This window comes from Euleptes europaea, chromosome 2 (genome assembly GCF_029931775.1).
Source record: "Euleptes europaea isolate rEulEur1 chromosome 2, rEulEur1.hap1, whole genome shotgun sequence".
NCBI lineage: Eukaryota > Metazoa > Chordata > Lepidosauria > Squamata > Sphaerodactylidae > Euleptes > Euleptes europaea.
This window is the reverse complement of record NC_079313.1, coordinates 101,741,004-101,753,216: the sequence shown is the minus strand read 5'-3', so window position 1 is coordinate 101,753,216 and position 12,213 is coordinate 101,741,004. Positions and strand designations below refer to the sequence as shown.

The following is a 12,213-nucleotide window of genomic DNA, read 5'->3' as shown; positions in this document are numbered from 1 at the left end:
CAAAGTTTATCATTGATCAAATCCCACCTTGTCCTTTTGTTCTGTGAGGCACGTTTTCTGAATGCCTCGTCATATTCGATGGCTGCTGCGTCTCCAGCCAAGGCCCGTGCACGCAGCACATTAGCCATGTGGTTGATCAGATGCCAACCCCTGTCTGGGTATGCAGAAGCCACTACTCCCACAAAAATAGCATAACCCGCCATCCACTTGTCAAAAGACCTGTCTAAGGGTGAGCTCTTTTCCTTATCCTTTTTCTTCTCTTTTGATGCTGAACGGGATTGCCTCCCCTCCTCAACCTCTGGCTTAGCCAGTGTAAATAAATCAATATAATAGCCATCCAAAATATCTTCACGCAGGCTCCTTGGCAAATGTATACCCGGGGAGTCTTCTTCATCCCCAAAGTGGGGAGGCAACACCCCTTTTTGGGGGGCCCTTCCCTCTTCCCAAACTGCAGTTGGGTCCTGTTTCTGCCCTTTTAGCAACTTAGCCCGCCTGCGCAAAGCCCAAGAAGGCAGCCCTGGAATGTGCGCCGCCGCCCGCCAATATTATCCCCTATTTCCCCAGAATCATTACCAGAGGTTCACTCACCATCAGAGCTGGTGTCCTTATGGCGCCGCGCTGCATGCCCCAAGTGTCCCTTTTTCCTAGATGCTCCCGCCTTCCGAGTTGTGCGAAGTTTCTTGCGAGGAAGACTGGTTGAGCTTGATGAAGATGACGATCTTCTCCGCCTGCCATGGCAGCTGGTCCTCTTACGTGCACCAGGCACTCGTGATCTGTCAGGGTCTGACACTTGTTCAACCCCTGTCCTGCCCAAGCCCAACTCCTCCACTTGTTGTGCGAGTTGACGCACTACCGAAGAAAGCCCCCGCAGGATATCCGTTCCCCATTCGGGAACCCCACTCGTCCCCTCTCCTCAATCCTCCCTGCCAGCCACCTCTTGTTGCCCCCGTGGGGTCACCGCCCCCCCTTGCCCTGAGGAAGCCCTGGAGAACCAGGTTTGATTCCCCACTCCTCCACATGAGCGGCAGTCTCCAATCTGGTGAACTGGGTTGGTTTCCCCACTCCTACACATGAAGCCAACTGGGTAACCTTGGGCTAGTCACAGCTCTTAGAGCTCTTAGCCTCACCTAGCTCACAAGGGTGTCTGTTGTGGGGAGGGGAAGGTGATTGTAAGCCGGTTTGATTCTCCCTTAAGTAGTAGAGAAAGTTGGCATATAAAAACCAACTCTTCTCCTTCTCACAGTGAATACACATACAATCCATGCACGATTAACATTTGATTTTTCTTGATATATGTGTTGAGTAATTTTCATGTTACATTCCATGCATGTACAGCTGAACGTGTGACCGAAATCACACATTAACTCAGGTACTGGCCCCCAGTTTCATTTGTAAAGTGAATTTGCGGTGGCTGTTTCTAACAAATAAAAATACACACATATACATAGGTAGTACACAGGTGTACTGTAACATGTGAACAGGGCTTTAAAATCCTGCCTTTGAGGAATGTTTAAACTGTAATTGTACTGCTCCTGTCTCTCTGGGGTGTGGAAGAGATTTTCTCTGGCTTTTCACGCTACAGAAGAAACCTCAGCATTTTGACCCTGAAGTACGTTCAGTAAAGAGCACTACCCAGCCCCCATTCCTGTGTAATTAGTTCCAGCCATCATGGGGTAATGGTTAAAGAGCGGTGGACTCTAATCTGGAGAACCGGGTTTAAGGAGGACTTTCTGAATCAGATTTTAGGACAAAGTCGCAGAGGTTATCCTTTTTTGCTTATGTTCACATATATGGACCAACTGGGTTCGGAAGGCTGGTGGGAGGGGGTAAAGTGAAGGTTAGAAGTAAGGTTAGAAGAAGGAAGGACTTTCTGAATCAGATTTTAGGACAAAGTCGCAGAGGTTATCCTTTTTTGCTTATGTTCACATATATGGACCAACTGGGTTCGGAAGGCTGGTGGGAGGGGGTAAAGTGAAGGTTAGAAGTAAGGTTAGAAGAAGGAAGGAGAAAAAGTTCCAAGGATCCCAGGAAACAAAGAGAGGCTTATGAACTAAGGGAACAGAGACCTATGGATTTTATTTTTTTTGCTAGCTGCCACTGGAAGCTAGGCATGCCAGCCTTCAGGTGGGTCCTGGGGATCCCCTAGAATTACAGCTCATCTCCACACTACAGAGATCAGTTCCCCTGGAGAAAACGGATGCTTTGGAGAGTGGACTCTATGGCCTTGTACCCCACTGAGGTCCCTGCCCTCCCCAGGCTCCACCCCCGAATCTCCAGGAGTTCCCCAACCTGGATCTGGAAACCCTCCCCCACAACCCCTGCCGTTGGCCAGGAGGGACCTGGCAACCCTACTGGAAGCAGAAAACTGAGCTAGATTGACTTAGATGAACGTTTGGTATCACGCAGTAGGCCTTTCCTGTCCCTATAAAAACAGATCAATGACAATATGGATTTCCTAACCCAGAGTTCACTTGCTGCACTGCCCAGCGCATCTAGCCAGCATGGGGCATCTTTAAATGAGGGACCACTTCCTAATGATGCCAATGTGGGAGAGAAGCGAAGGGAATCCCTGATCTGGTGAAATCCTTTTTACTTCATCCCCTAGTAACAAATGTTTTACGACCAAGGACTGCACAGGGATTAAAAACCAACAAAAGCAGTGATTTATTGGTTAATTATTAAAAAGCAGGAAGCCTGTACGTCACGCAGGGCTCTCCTGGAGTCACCAACGAACTGGTACAACATCCTACAAAACACTCTGATTCCAAAATAAAGATTTTTTTCAGCCCAGCTGAATATTAGGAACAACAATCATCGCTACTGACAATGCCCGGTGCTTCCTGACACAATCACACAACTTTCATAATGAAAAAAATAGATATCTATGTACATTATATAAACACACCTATATCACATAAATTAGGAGCAAGAGAAGGCCATTTGTGGGGCATAGTGCCATGCTTTCTGGAAAGTGGGGTTTTCCTTGGGGAAGAGCCAAAGAAAAGGGCTTGTGAGGCTTGCCCCTCTTAGCCACCTGATATTCACAATGATCTCAGCTCGAGAGGCAAAGTCTGGCCTTATAACTTCTGCCGGTCTGCGGCTGGCGCATTCCAGCCGCCACTCCAAAGTGGACATCCATATCCCCAGACTCCGGTATCACAGCGGCAAATCCCAGTTCCCCCATGCACAGTCGACTGTAGCATTTCACTCCGAGTCAGCAGACCGATTGATGTTCTGAGAATTGTCCTTTCCTTCGGGACAAAGCAATGGCTGAGAACGGCCTGTTCCTTCTGCCTGGGTGATTTCCGCACAGGGCCTCGGACAGCCAAAGGCACTGTTATGCCATTCAGAATCAACAGCAGCCAGAGTCCAATCGCAACAAAATAAGAATGGTTCACAATAACCTACTTGAGCCAAAATATCAGCTGTAATTACCTGCGCTCCGGCTGGGAGCCAGCATGTACACTTTGCCCCGTGAAGGGGCTGGAGTCTAACACACACTGCTTGAGGAAGCAGCTTCAGGGCTCTGGGGCCCACATCAGTGCATTGTGCTTAGAACGAGTCCTTTGAGCACAGGTGGGCCAAAGCCAAGTCCGTGTTTAGCTCCTGCAGCTCTCTTTAGCTTCTCTCTTGCACCTCTTCCTCCTTCCACCCGCTGGAGTTCTTCCCAAACTTGTACACAAGCCGCCGACCATCCACTCGCTCCAGGATCTCCCGCTTGTAGTAATACCTGAGAGATTGAGGGAGAAAGTCAAGGCCTGATGCAAAATAGTCTCAGGGAGTCACAAGGAAGTTTGGGTGAGGTTTGTTACAAGGGTGCAGAAGCCTTCAAAAGTTAGGGAAATATTTTTCTTCTTTGGGATTTTGTGTACCCCACTTTTCTTCCAAAGAGTTCAGGGTGATGAAGATGGAGTTCCATTTTATTCTCAGAGCCATTTTATTCTCAAGTTGGCTTACTGATTTACAGTGCAATCCTAGCGTGGTGTAGTGGTTAAGAGTGGTGGTTTGGAGTGGTGGACTCTGATCTGGAGAACTGGGTTTTATTCCCCACTCCTACACATGTAGCCAGCTGGGTGACCTTGGGCTAGTCACACTCTCTCAGCCCCACCTACCTCACAGGGTGTCTGTTGTGGGGGAGGGGATGGGAAGGTGATTGTAAGCCGGTTTGATTCTTCCTTAAGTGGTAGAGAAAGTCGGCATATAAAAAACAACTTTTTCTTCTTCTAGTCTGAGTTACACCCTTCTAAATCCATTGATGTCAATGGATTGGAAAGGTGTAACTCTCCTTAGGACCGCACTGTTAAGAATACTGGAATTAGGATGGTGAGAACAAAGTTCAAATCCTTGTTCAGGCTATTAAAGTCACAAAGTAAAGTTGGGCTGATAATTCTTACATCTCAGTCCAACCTACTGCTCATGGTTGTTACGTGGGAGAAAAATAGGATTATTCAATCCATATAGGCTGTCCTGAGTTTCTTGGGGGAAAGGTGAGATTATAAATATGATGAATAAACCCATGAAAGAGTTAAGCAGAGAGAGTGTTACTTATTCACGGCTATCCAGTTCATTTTGTGGTTGAGATTTTGTGTCTGGGGATTAGAATCCATTGATGTCTTTAGTTGCCTCCTATGCCAAAAACACCCTTCCAGAAAATTGACTTGGTACTAGTCCTTCAGAATCCTTCTCAACCCAATGGGGGGGGGGGAGGGAGGGAGTAAAAATCTTTAGTTTAGACTTACACCCCCAACTCAAACTAAGCCTAGATGATGGCAACCCCTGGGTTGCCATCAATGTTAAATTCCCTTCCCCTTTTCTGCATTGGTGGTGTGGACAGGAGTGATTTGGATTCTGGGACCATGGCTAGGTTTTCTGGAAGATGGCCTACTAGCACGTGATGGACTTCCCTTATCAAGATCAGGGAAGAATGTGTTTGGCAGAAACCTGGGGAGATTCATCAGGAGGACTTTAAACTGACACAACAAGGGGAAGAAGATGGCCTACACAGGGATTTCAGTGAAGGAGAGCAAACAGCAGAGGCCCACCTGGGGAAGCCAGGAAAAATGGAGCCAAAAGTGTGAGGCTTCAGGTGCCTATGTACCAATGCCCAAAGTTCGGGCAATAAGAAGGAAGAGCTTGAGCTTCTAATACAGACAGAGGGCTATGATTTAGTAGGCATTACAGAGACTTGGTGGGATGATTCCCATGACTGGAATGTAGTAGTGGATTAATATGAATTGTTCAAGGAAAACTGAAAGGGTTAAAGAGGAGGCAGAGTGGCACTATATGTGAGGAGAGGGTTTGCTTGTAAGGAAATATGGGAGAAGGCAGATGACAGTCTGATGGAAAGTATCTGGGTGAGGATAATGGAAGGAAGGACAAACACTATTGTGGTGGGAGTCTGCTGCAGACTGCCTGGCCAGGGTGAGGAGGTGGATGCTGTCCTCCTTGAGCAGCTTGACAGGGTATCCAAGCAAATGCAGCCAACCAAGAGAATACCAACCTAACCTGGAGTTGTTGTCAGCTAAGCATCCAGAGTCACACAACTTCCTGACCTGTCTGGCCAACAACTTCCTTTTTCAAATGGTGGAGGAAGCTACGGGGGGCTCAGCCATACTTCACTTAATATTACAAATCCCCTGGGCCAGATTGTATGCACCCAAGAGTGCTTAAAGAACTTTCTAGAGAGCTTGCAGAGCCTTTGTCCATCATCTTCAGGACCTGATGTACAATGGAAGATGTGCCACAAAACTGGAGGAGGGTGAATGTTACCCGAATATTCAAAAAAGGGAGGAAGGATGACCCAGGAAACTACAGACCAGTCTGACCAGGCAAGATATTGGAGCAGATTTTAAAGGGATCAATCCGTGAGCATCTGATGGACAGCTTGGTGATCTGGGGAAGTAAGCAGGCATTTCTCCCCAACAGGTCCTGCCAGACCAACCTCGTTTATTGAGTGATGGGATTACTGGATCGCGGGAATGCCACCATTGTTTACCCAGATTTGTGAAGCTTTTGACAGGGTTCTCCATGATGTTCTGATGGGTAAACTGGAGGACTGCGAACTGGACTCTAGGATAGTTAGGTGGATAGGGAATTGGTTGGAGAACTGCACCCAAAGAGTAATTGTCAATGGCATTTCATCTGATTGGAGGAAGGTGTCCAGTGGGGTGACACAGGACTCAGTTCAGGCCTGGTACTTTTCAATATTTTTATAAATGATCTGGATGAACAGTGGGGGACTACTCATTAAATCTGCAGGTGACACCAAATTGGAAAGAGTAGTGAACACCCCAGAAAATAGATAGAATTCAACGAGTTCTGAATACACTGAAAAAGTGAGCAGATGTCAATAAAATGCAATTCAACAAAGATAAGTGCAAAGGTCTACACCTGGATAACAAAAATGAGGAACACGCATACTGGATGGGGGATACACTTCTGGGTAGCTGTGTGTGCATGAACAAGATCTTGGGGTACGGGTGGATTGTAAGCTAAATATGAGCAGTCAGTATGATAAAGCAGCAAAAAAGGCTAATGCAGTCTTGGAGTGTATAACATCCAAGAGAGGCATAACATCCAAGTTGCAAGATGTCATAGTCCCGCCATACAATACATTGGTTAGGCCACACCTGGAGTACAGTGTGCAGTTCTGAAGGCCTCACTTCAAAATGGATGTGGACAAAAAGGAGCAGGTGCAGAAGAGAGCAACAAGGATGATCAGAAGCCTGGAGACCGAGCCCTACGAAGAAAGGCTGAGGGACTTGAGAATGTTTAGTCTAGTGAAGCGGAGGTTGAGGGGGGAAGACATGATTTGCTCTAAGTATTTGAAGGGCAGGGAGTTGTTCCTATTGGAAGCAGAGGATAGAACTTGAAATAATGGGTTTAAATAAGGATGAAAAGATACCGGCCGGATATGAGGACTTAGTGTAGTTCAGCAGTGGAATCAACTGCCTAGAGAGGTGGTGAGCTCCCCATCACTGGCAGTCTTCAAGCAGCAGCTGGATGAACGCTTGTCAGGAATGTTATTGAGCAAGGAAGTTGAACTAGATGGCCAGTATGCCCAACTCTATGATTGTGGTGTCTCCTTGTCCCCTCACAGTTTAAATGTAGGTTATAAGTTACTTAGGGCCCATCCTGTCCTCCCCCTTTTATTACTCAGTAAAGGCGTATGCATGTCTTATAGCCCTATATAAATAACACCCAATTCGCTTTGAAAAATAAATTCACTCTCCTCCTCCCCCAACCACAGGGAAGGGGGTTCCATGTGGCTTCAAACAGAGTGTCTGCCTTTGGCCAGAAATGAGTGGATGGAAATGTCTCCTCAGCACAAGGTAATAGCTGTGCTCCCTGTCATACCAAATTACTGTTTTTAACTCCCCCCCCTTTTGTCCCATTGCCATGGCACCCACCTCATAGCCCGGCTCAGCTTTTCATAGGTCATGCTGTTGTTCTTCTTCTTCTGCCCCCAGAGCTGAGCCACCGCCTCAGAGCGCAGAAACTTGAAGATGCCTTCTCGCCGGTCTTCCCATTTCAGCAACCCCTCATTCATCTCCGGGTGAATTAGGATGTCCCGGATGAATTCCCACAGGTGGATGCCTCTCGGGGCTGCTTCAAAAGAGAAGGGGGGGGAGAGAATCATAAAATGGCCCCTCCTTTAGGATCAGCTGTCTGAGTACAAGGGGGAGGTCCCTAGACTACACATTCCTATGGGTGTCCGAGCACAAGTAACTTGGCTGGGCATCCGAACCAGCTCTGCACCTCTTTGGGGGCAGGAGACTTGCCAGGCAGCTGAGTTGGTGCCATTCAGCCCAGCCAACAAGAAGCTGGATCCCTGTTATACAGGGAGACAGTTTGGCGGGCAGGAGGATGGTAAGAAATGCATTGCCTTTGTCCCTCTGCAATAGAAGCCTCTAAAGGAATCGTCGTGCCTCTGTGCTATATGATGTTTATGAATCTTGACTGTGCAGGTGCTTCCCCTGGGTTGAGGAATGGCACAAGCAACACCAGTGCACCTCTCAACCAGCATGCAGCATGAAAGCTGTGCCCCAGGATCCTTCGAAATGCTGTCAGGGATGCTTGGGCAAAAACCTTGGGATGCGGGCAGTGCCCAAAATGTCTCGAACTGTTCCTAGCCAAGAATGGGATTCACGTACAGTGCTTGCTCTTTTTGGTCTCCAGGCAGTCTCTGTTCTCCTTGCTGACCTTCCTGGGACGTCCCCTCTTCCGCTTTTTGAGGTCTTTCTTATAGTCACCTGCAGGAACAGGAGGAGAAGCAAGATGCATGTAGTCTTATCTCCCAGAGCACATCAAGGACCATCTCTCCCCCTATGCCCCCATGTGCCACTTCAGTGCCTTTTGCCCACCCGACCCCTGGAAGAGGCTGCCAGCTTCAAATCTACTAGAGCTTGTTCTTTCTTTCTCAATAGTGGCTCCCACTACATGGAATGGTCACCCTTTGGCTATTTCCTTAGCAGGGAAATTGCAGGGGATTTCTGATTAAAGCACCTCCTGGGGTTTTAAATCCCAGTTTTCAGTTGAATTATGTCACTACTTTAATTATGAATTGTAGGCCACAAAGGGAAAAATTGCATGTAAATATTTTAATAAATAAATATAAATAACTGGACTGACAAACCACATCCTTTCTCCTAATGTGCCACAGCAATGATTTCTCACTTATAGGCACCGACTAAATTTTTTGTTTTCACATTCTGTCACTAAGGAGAGAATTTAACTATGGTGAGCCCACCTTTGGATTAATCCTTTATTTCTTCTCTCCCAAATACTCAGGAAATTATTTTTTAAAAACAAAATAATAAAACTAAAGCTCTTGCTTGAAATACTGGAAAGCTCCAAGATGGTGCAGGCTCTCATTTCCCCTCAATACCGTATGTTTGGCTACATGCTTTTGTTAGGAAGGACTGAAATGTTTATTGTCCATCTGACTAAGTTTGCCTTTGTCAATACCGTATGTTTGGCTACATGCTTTTGTTAGGAAGGACTGAAATGTTTATTGTCCATCTGACTAAGTTTGCCTTTGTTGATGCAAACTGCTTGGTGGTCAAAAGGTCTCTGAAGGCAGGCAGGCACACATTCTCACACACACACACACACACACAGGATCCCGCTGATAAGCCCACACATTTCTCACCATCAGAAAAGGGACAATGCTTCATGTCTATGGGGTCAAGATCAAGGTCACTTCCACCGGAGTCCTGAGAGTGAGGGCTCTGAGACATAGTCCCTGCAGAGAAAGAAACACACATGAAATCTCAGCTACCACAACAAACAGAAAACAAGGTCCAAACTGTTCTAGAGAGTTCCCCAAGTGTCCTCTGCTTGATAAATATGGGTGAGGAAATTTCACTCTGTCATCCCTAGGGTTGCCAGGTCCCTCTTCGCTACCAGCAGGAGGGTTTGGAAAGGGGGGGTGGGGAACTGTAATGCCATAGAGTCCAATTGCAGAAGTGGCCATTTTCTCCAGGTGAACTTATCTCTATCGGCTGGAGATGAGTTGTAATAGCAGGAGGTCTCCAGCTTTTACCTGGAAGTTGGCAACCCTAGTCATCCCATTTCTAAGACCTAGATCTTCTTTGTTCATGAGAAGCATGAAGAGGCTGAGTTTAGCCCACAAAGTGAAGCCAACTGTTGCCAGGAGCAGAATTTATAGCTAGTTGGATCTGTTAAGACCAGTTTGCCCCCTATAATACTCAAGCCAGAGCTTACTGAGAGGTAGCAGATGCTGAGAGGGCAGGGCAGCCATACCTGTGAGAGACCCAGAGCTGTCTGGTGACATGGCTCCAGAAATGTAGCCAAGGTCGGGCTGTGGGAAAAGGCTTGCTGATTTCATCTCCTCCTCCTGACAGCAAGAGTTTCCAAGTTCTGCAAACATAGAAGGCAACTGGGATTTAAAACACACATCAATCCACAGCCTGGGAAATCACAGGAGAGAGGGGGAGAGGGGTAGGGGGAGAGAGAAGGGGAGAGGGGAGGGGGGAGGTCAAAACATTTCTTCTCTCACCTAAACAGCTGGAGTCCAGAAGGGACTCTTGGGAGACCTCATCACCACTTGTCAGCACGGACATAATAAAGGCCAGTTCATCTGGCACTGAATCTGCAAGTAAGGGCAAAAGATATATGCCTCAATATCCCTTGTGAATAAGACTGAATGCTGTCATTACGGATTCTACCCCCTGCACTGTCAAGAGACAAGATGCTTCCCCAGTTCTCTGAACTGTAAGGATTTATCAGGGTCAAGCACCAAAAAACCTGTGGTGGCCTTTGAGAAACAGGGACCATTGGACTAAAAGATGCTTCTCTTTTGGCTTCGGACGGCAGCTGGATGTGCAGAAATGCAACAAAGGGAGCTTTATCTGGCTTAGAATCAGAGTTGGAAGGGGCCATAAAGGCCATCTAGTCCAACCCCATGCTTAATACAGGACCAGCCTAGAGCATCCCTGACAAGCTTGGATATAAAAGGACTGGGAAAGATTCACGGAGTATATTTGTCTTTGGATGGTGTTATAGGCATGTAGGCTGAACCAGTCATAAAACTTGGCAGCCACACACTGAATTTCTAGCCTCTCCAGACTGTTCCTGTGAGGCAACACAGCCCCTAAATTCGAATCCACCCAATTCGCTAGTTCCTGCCTCAAGGGGAGGGGCAGCCGCACTCACTGATTTCATGCAGGCGATCATACAGCTCGTCGCCCAGGGGCCCAAAGATGAGCCCCAGCTGGTCCCGTGTGTACTGGCAAAGAGTGTAACCATCCATGTTGCAGCAGGAGAAGTCGATGGCACTGGCGTCGTACTTGTTTTTCTCCACATGGTAGCTGATCCACTCCAGGACTTGCGACTTGCTCCAGCTACGGGGCATCTCGCCATACCACGTGGGTTTGCCTGCAGAGCGGGGAGGGAGAAAAGAGCGGGCTTAGCAGAGAAGGTGCGGCCCTGGCCATTGCTCGGCAAGTCTAGAACACTCTGCTGCCTGAACAGCACAAGGGTGTGGCCCGTTCATTTACGCACAAGCTTTATCTTGCTTAGTCAGTGTGGTTAACACGTACACCTGTCACCTGTTCCCTTATCTCTGGGCATGCCCCACCCCACCAAGGTGAGGTCATTCAGGACAGCCGTTTCGCAGCTCCAAGCTGAATCAATCAGGCCTCCATTAGAAGCCGACAACGGCAGCTTCTGCAGTGCCTGTTGGCTTCCCCTACAAAGGCCGCGCTTTTCCTTTTCGCTGTTGGGAAGGCAAACGGGAGAAATCCCCAGCGACTCTTCAAGCGACCCGTAGTCTGCCTTGTTTAAAAAGGACCTGCACACCTCATAGTGCTTCAAAAGGCAGTAGTCTCTCCTATCCCAGCCAAGTCAGTTTTTTAAATAAGGAACATCCCACCGTTATGAGAGAGAAATGGAAACATGATCAACTATAATATTAATATAGGGTTCAAAATGTTGCCTGTACATTATCCCAATGGTAGGTTAAGGGGAACAGCCTGATAGCTCAGCCTAGCCTGATCTTGTCAGAACTTGGAAGCTAAGCAGGGTCAGCCACAGGTAATACTTGGGTGGGAGACCACCAAGAAGACTGAGGTTGCTATGCAGAGGAAGGTAACAGCAAACCACCTCTGCTCATCTCTTCCCTTGAAATCCCATGGTCCTGGGATCCCATGAGTTGGTTGCGACTTGACGGCACACAGTTATTGTTATCAATATAACCCAATTCAAGTGTTCAAAGCTTCCCCCATACATTATCCCAGTAGCCGTTAAAGGGATCTCTCAACATTACCCATAAGAAGGCGAGAAGACAAGCTCCAATGAACCACTGAGCTACCCATCATGCCCCTTGTTCAAGGCTATGTCTCCTTACCACCCACCCAGTGTGGCCGCAGCAAAACCTAGACTGCTCTGTGCTGCCATCACCCTGTTAAGGGAAACAACATCCTCCAAATCCAGTTCATCAGGGTACAACATGTTCCTTGGAGGATACAAGATGTCTACTGCCCAGATTGCCTTGCAGCAATAAACCCTCGGACACTTACCAGTTGTTTCTATCGGCACATTTAAGTTAGACAAGGGGAGAAGAAGGCTCTCATCATCCCCAAGGTGGGTCAGCAGGTCTGGTTCTGGAGGCATTTCCTCTGACTGGTACATGGCAGAAATGTAGTTGGAAAGGAGGTTGCTGATCTCACAGGATCCTGCCATGGGATTTTC

The 12,213-nt window shown here is 47.7% G+C and overlaps 1 protein-coding gene across 1 annotated transcript; it reads right to left on the bottom strand.

Annotated features, from left to right (window-relative positions):
- Positions 1 to 3,228: 3,228 nt before the first annotated feature.
- On the bottom strand, positions 3,229 to 12,213 carry ELF3 (E74 like ETS transcription factor 3). Its single transcript, XM_056844430.1, has 8 exons — positions 12,042 to 12,213; positions 10,678 to 10,899; positions 10,022 to 10,114; positions 9,766 to 9,882; positions 9,152 to 9,244; positions 8,154 to 8,252; positions 7,410 to 7,608; positions 3,229 to 3,730 (listed from the first exon to the last, which is right to left on the bottom strand). The coding sequence occupies exons 1-8, from the start codon at positions 12,202 to 12,204 to the stop codon at positions 3,619 to 3,621; spliced, it is 1,098 nt and encodes a 365-aa protein (XP_056700408.1). The 5' UTR covers positions 12,205 to 12,213; the 3' UTR covers positions 3,229 to 3,618.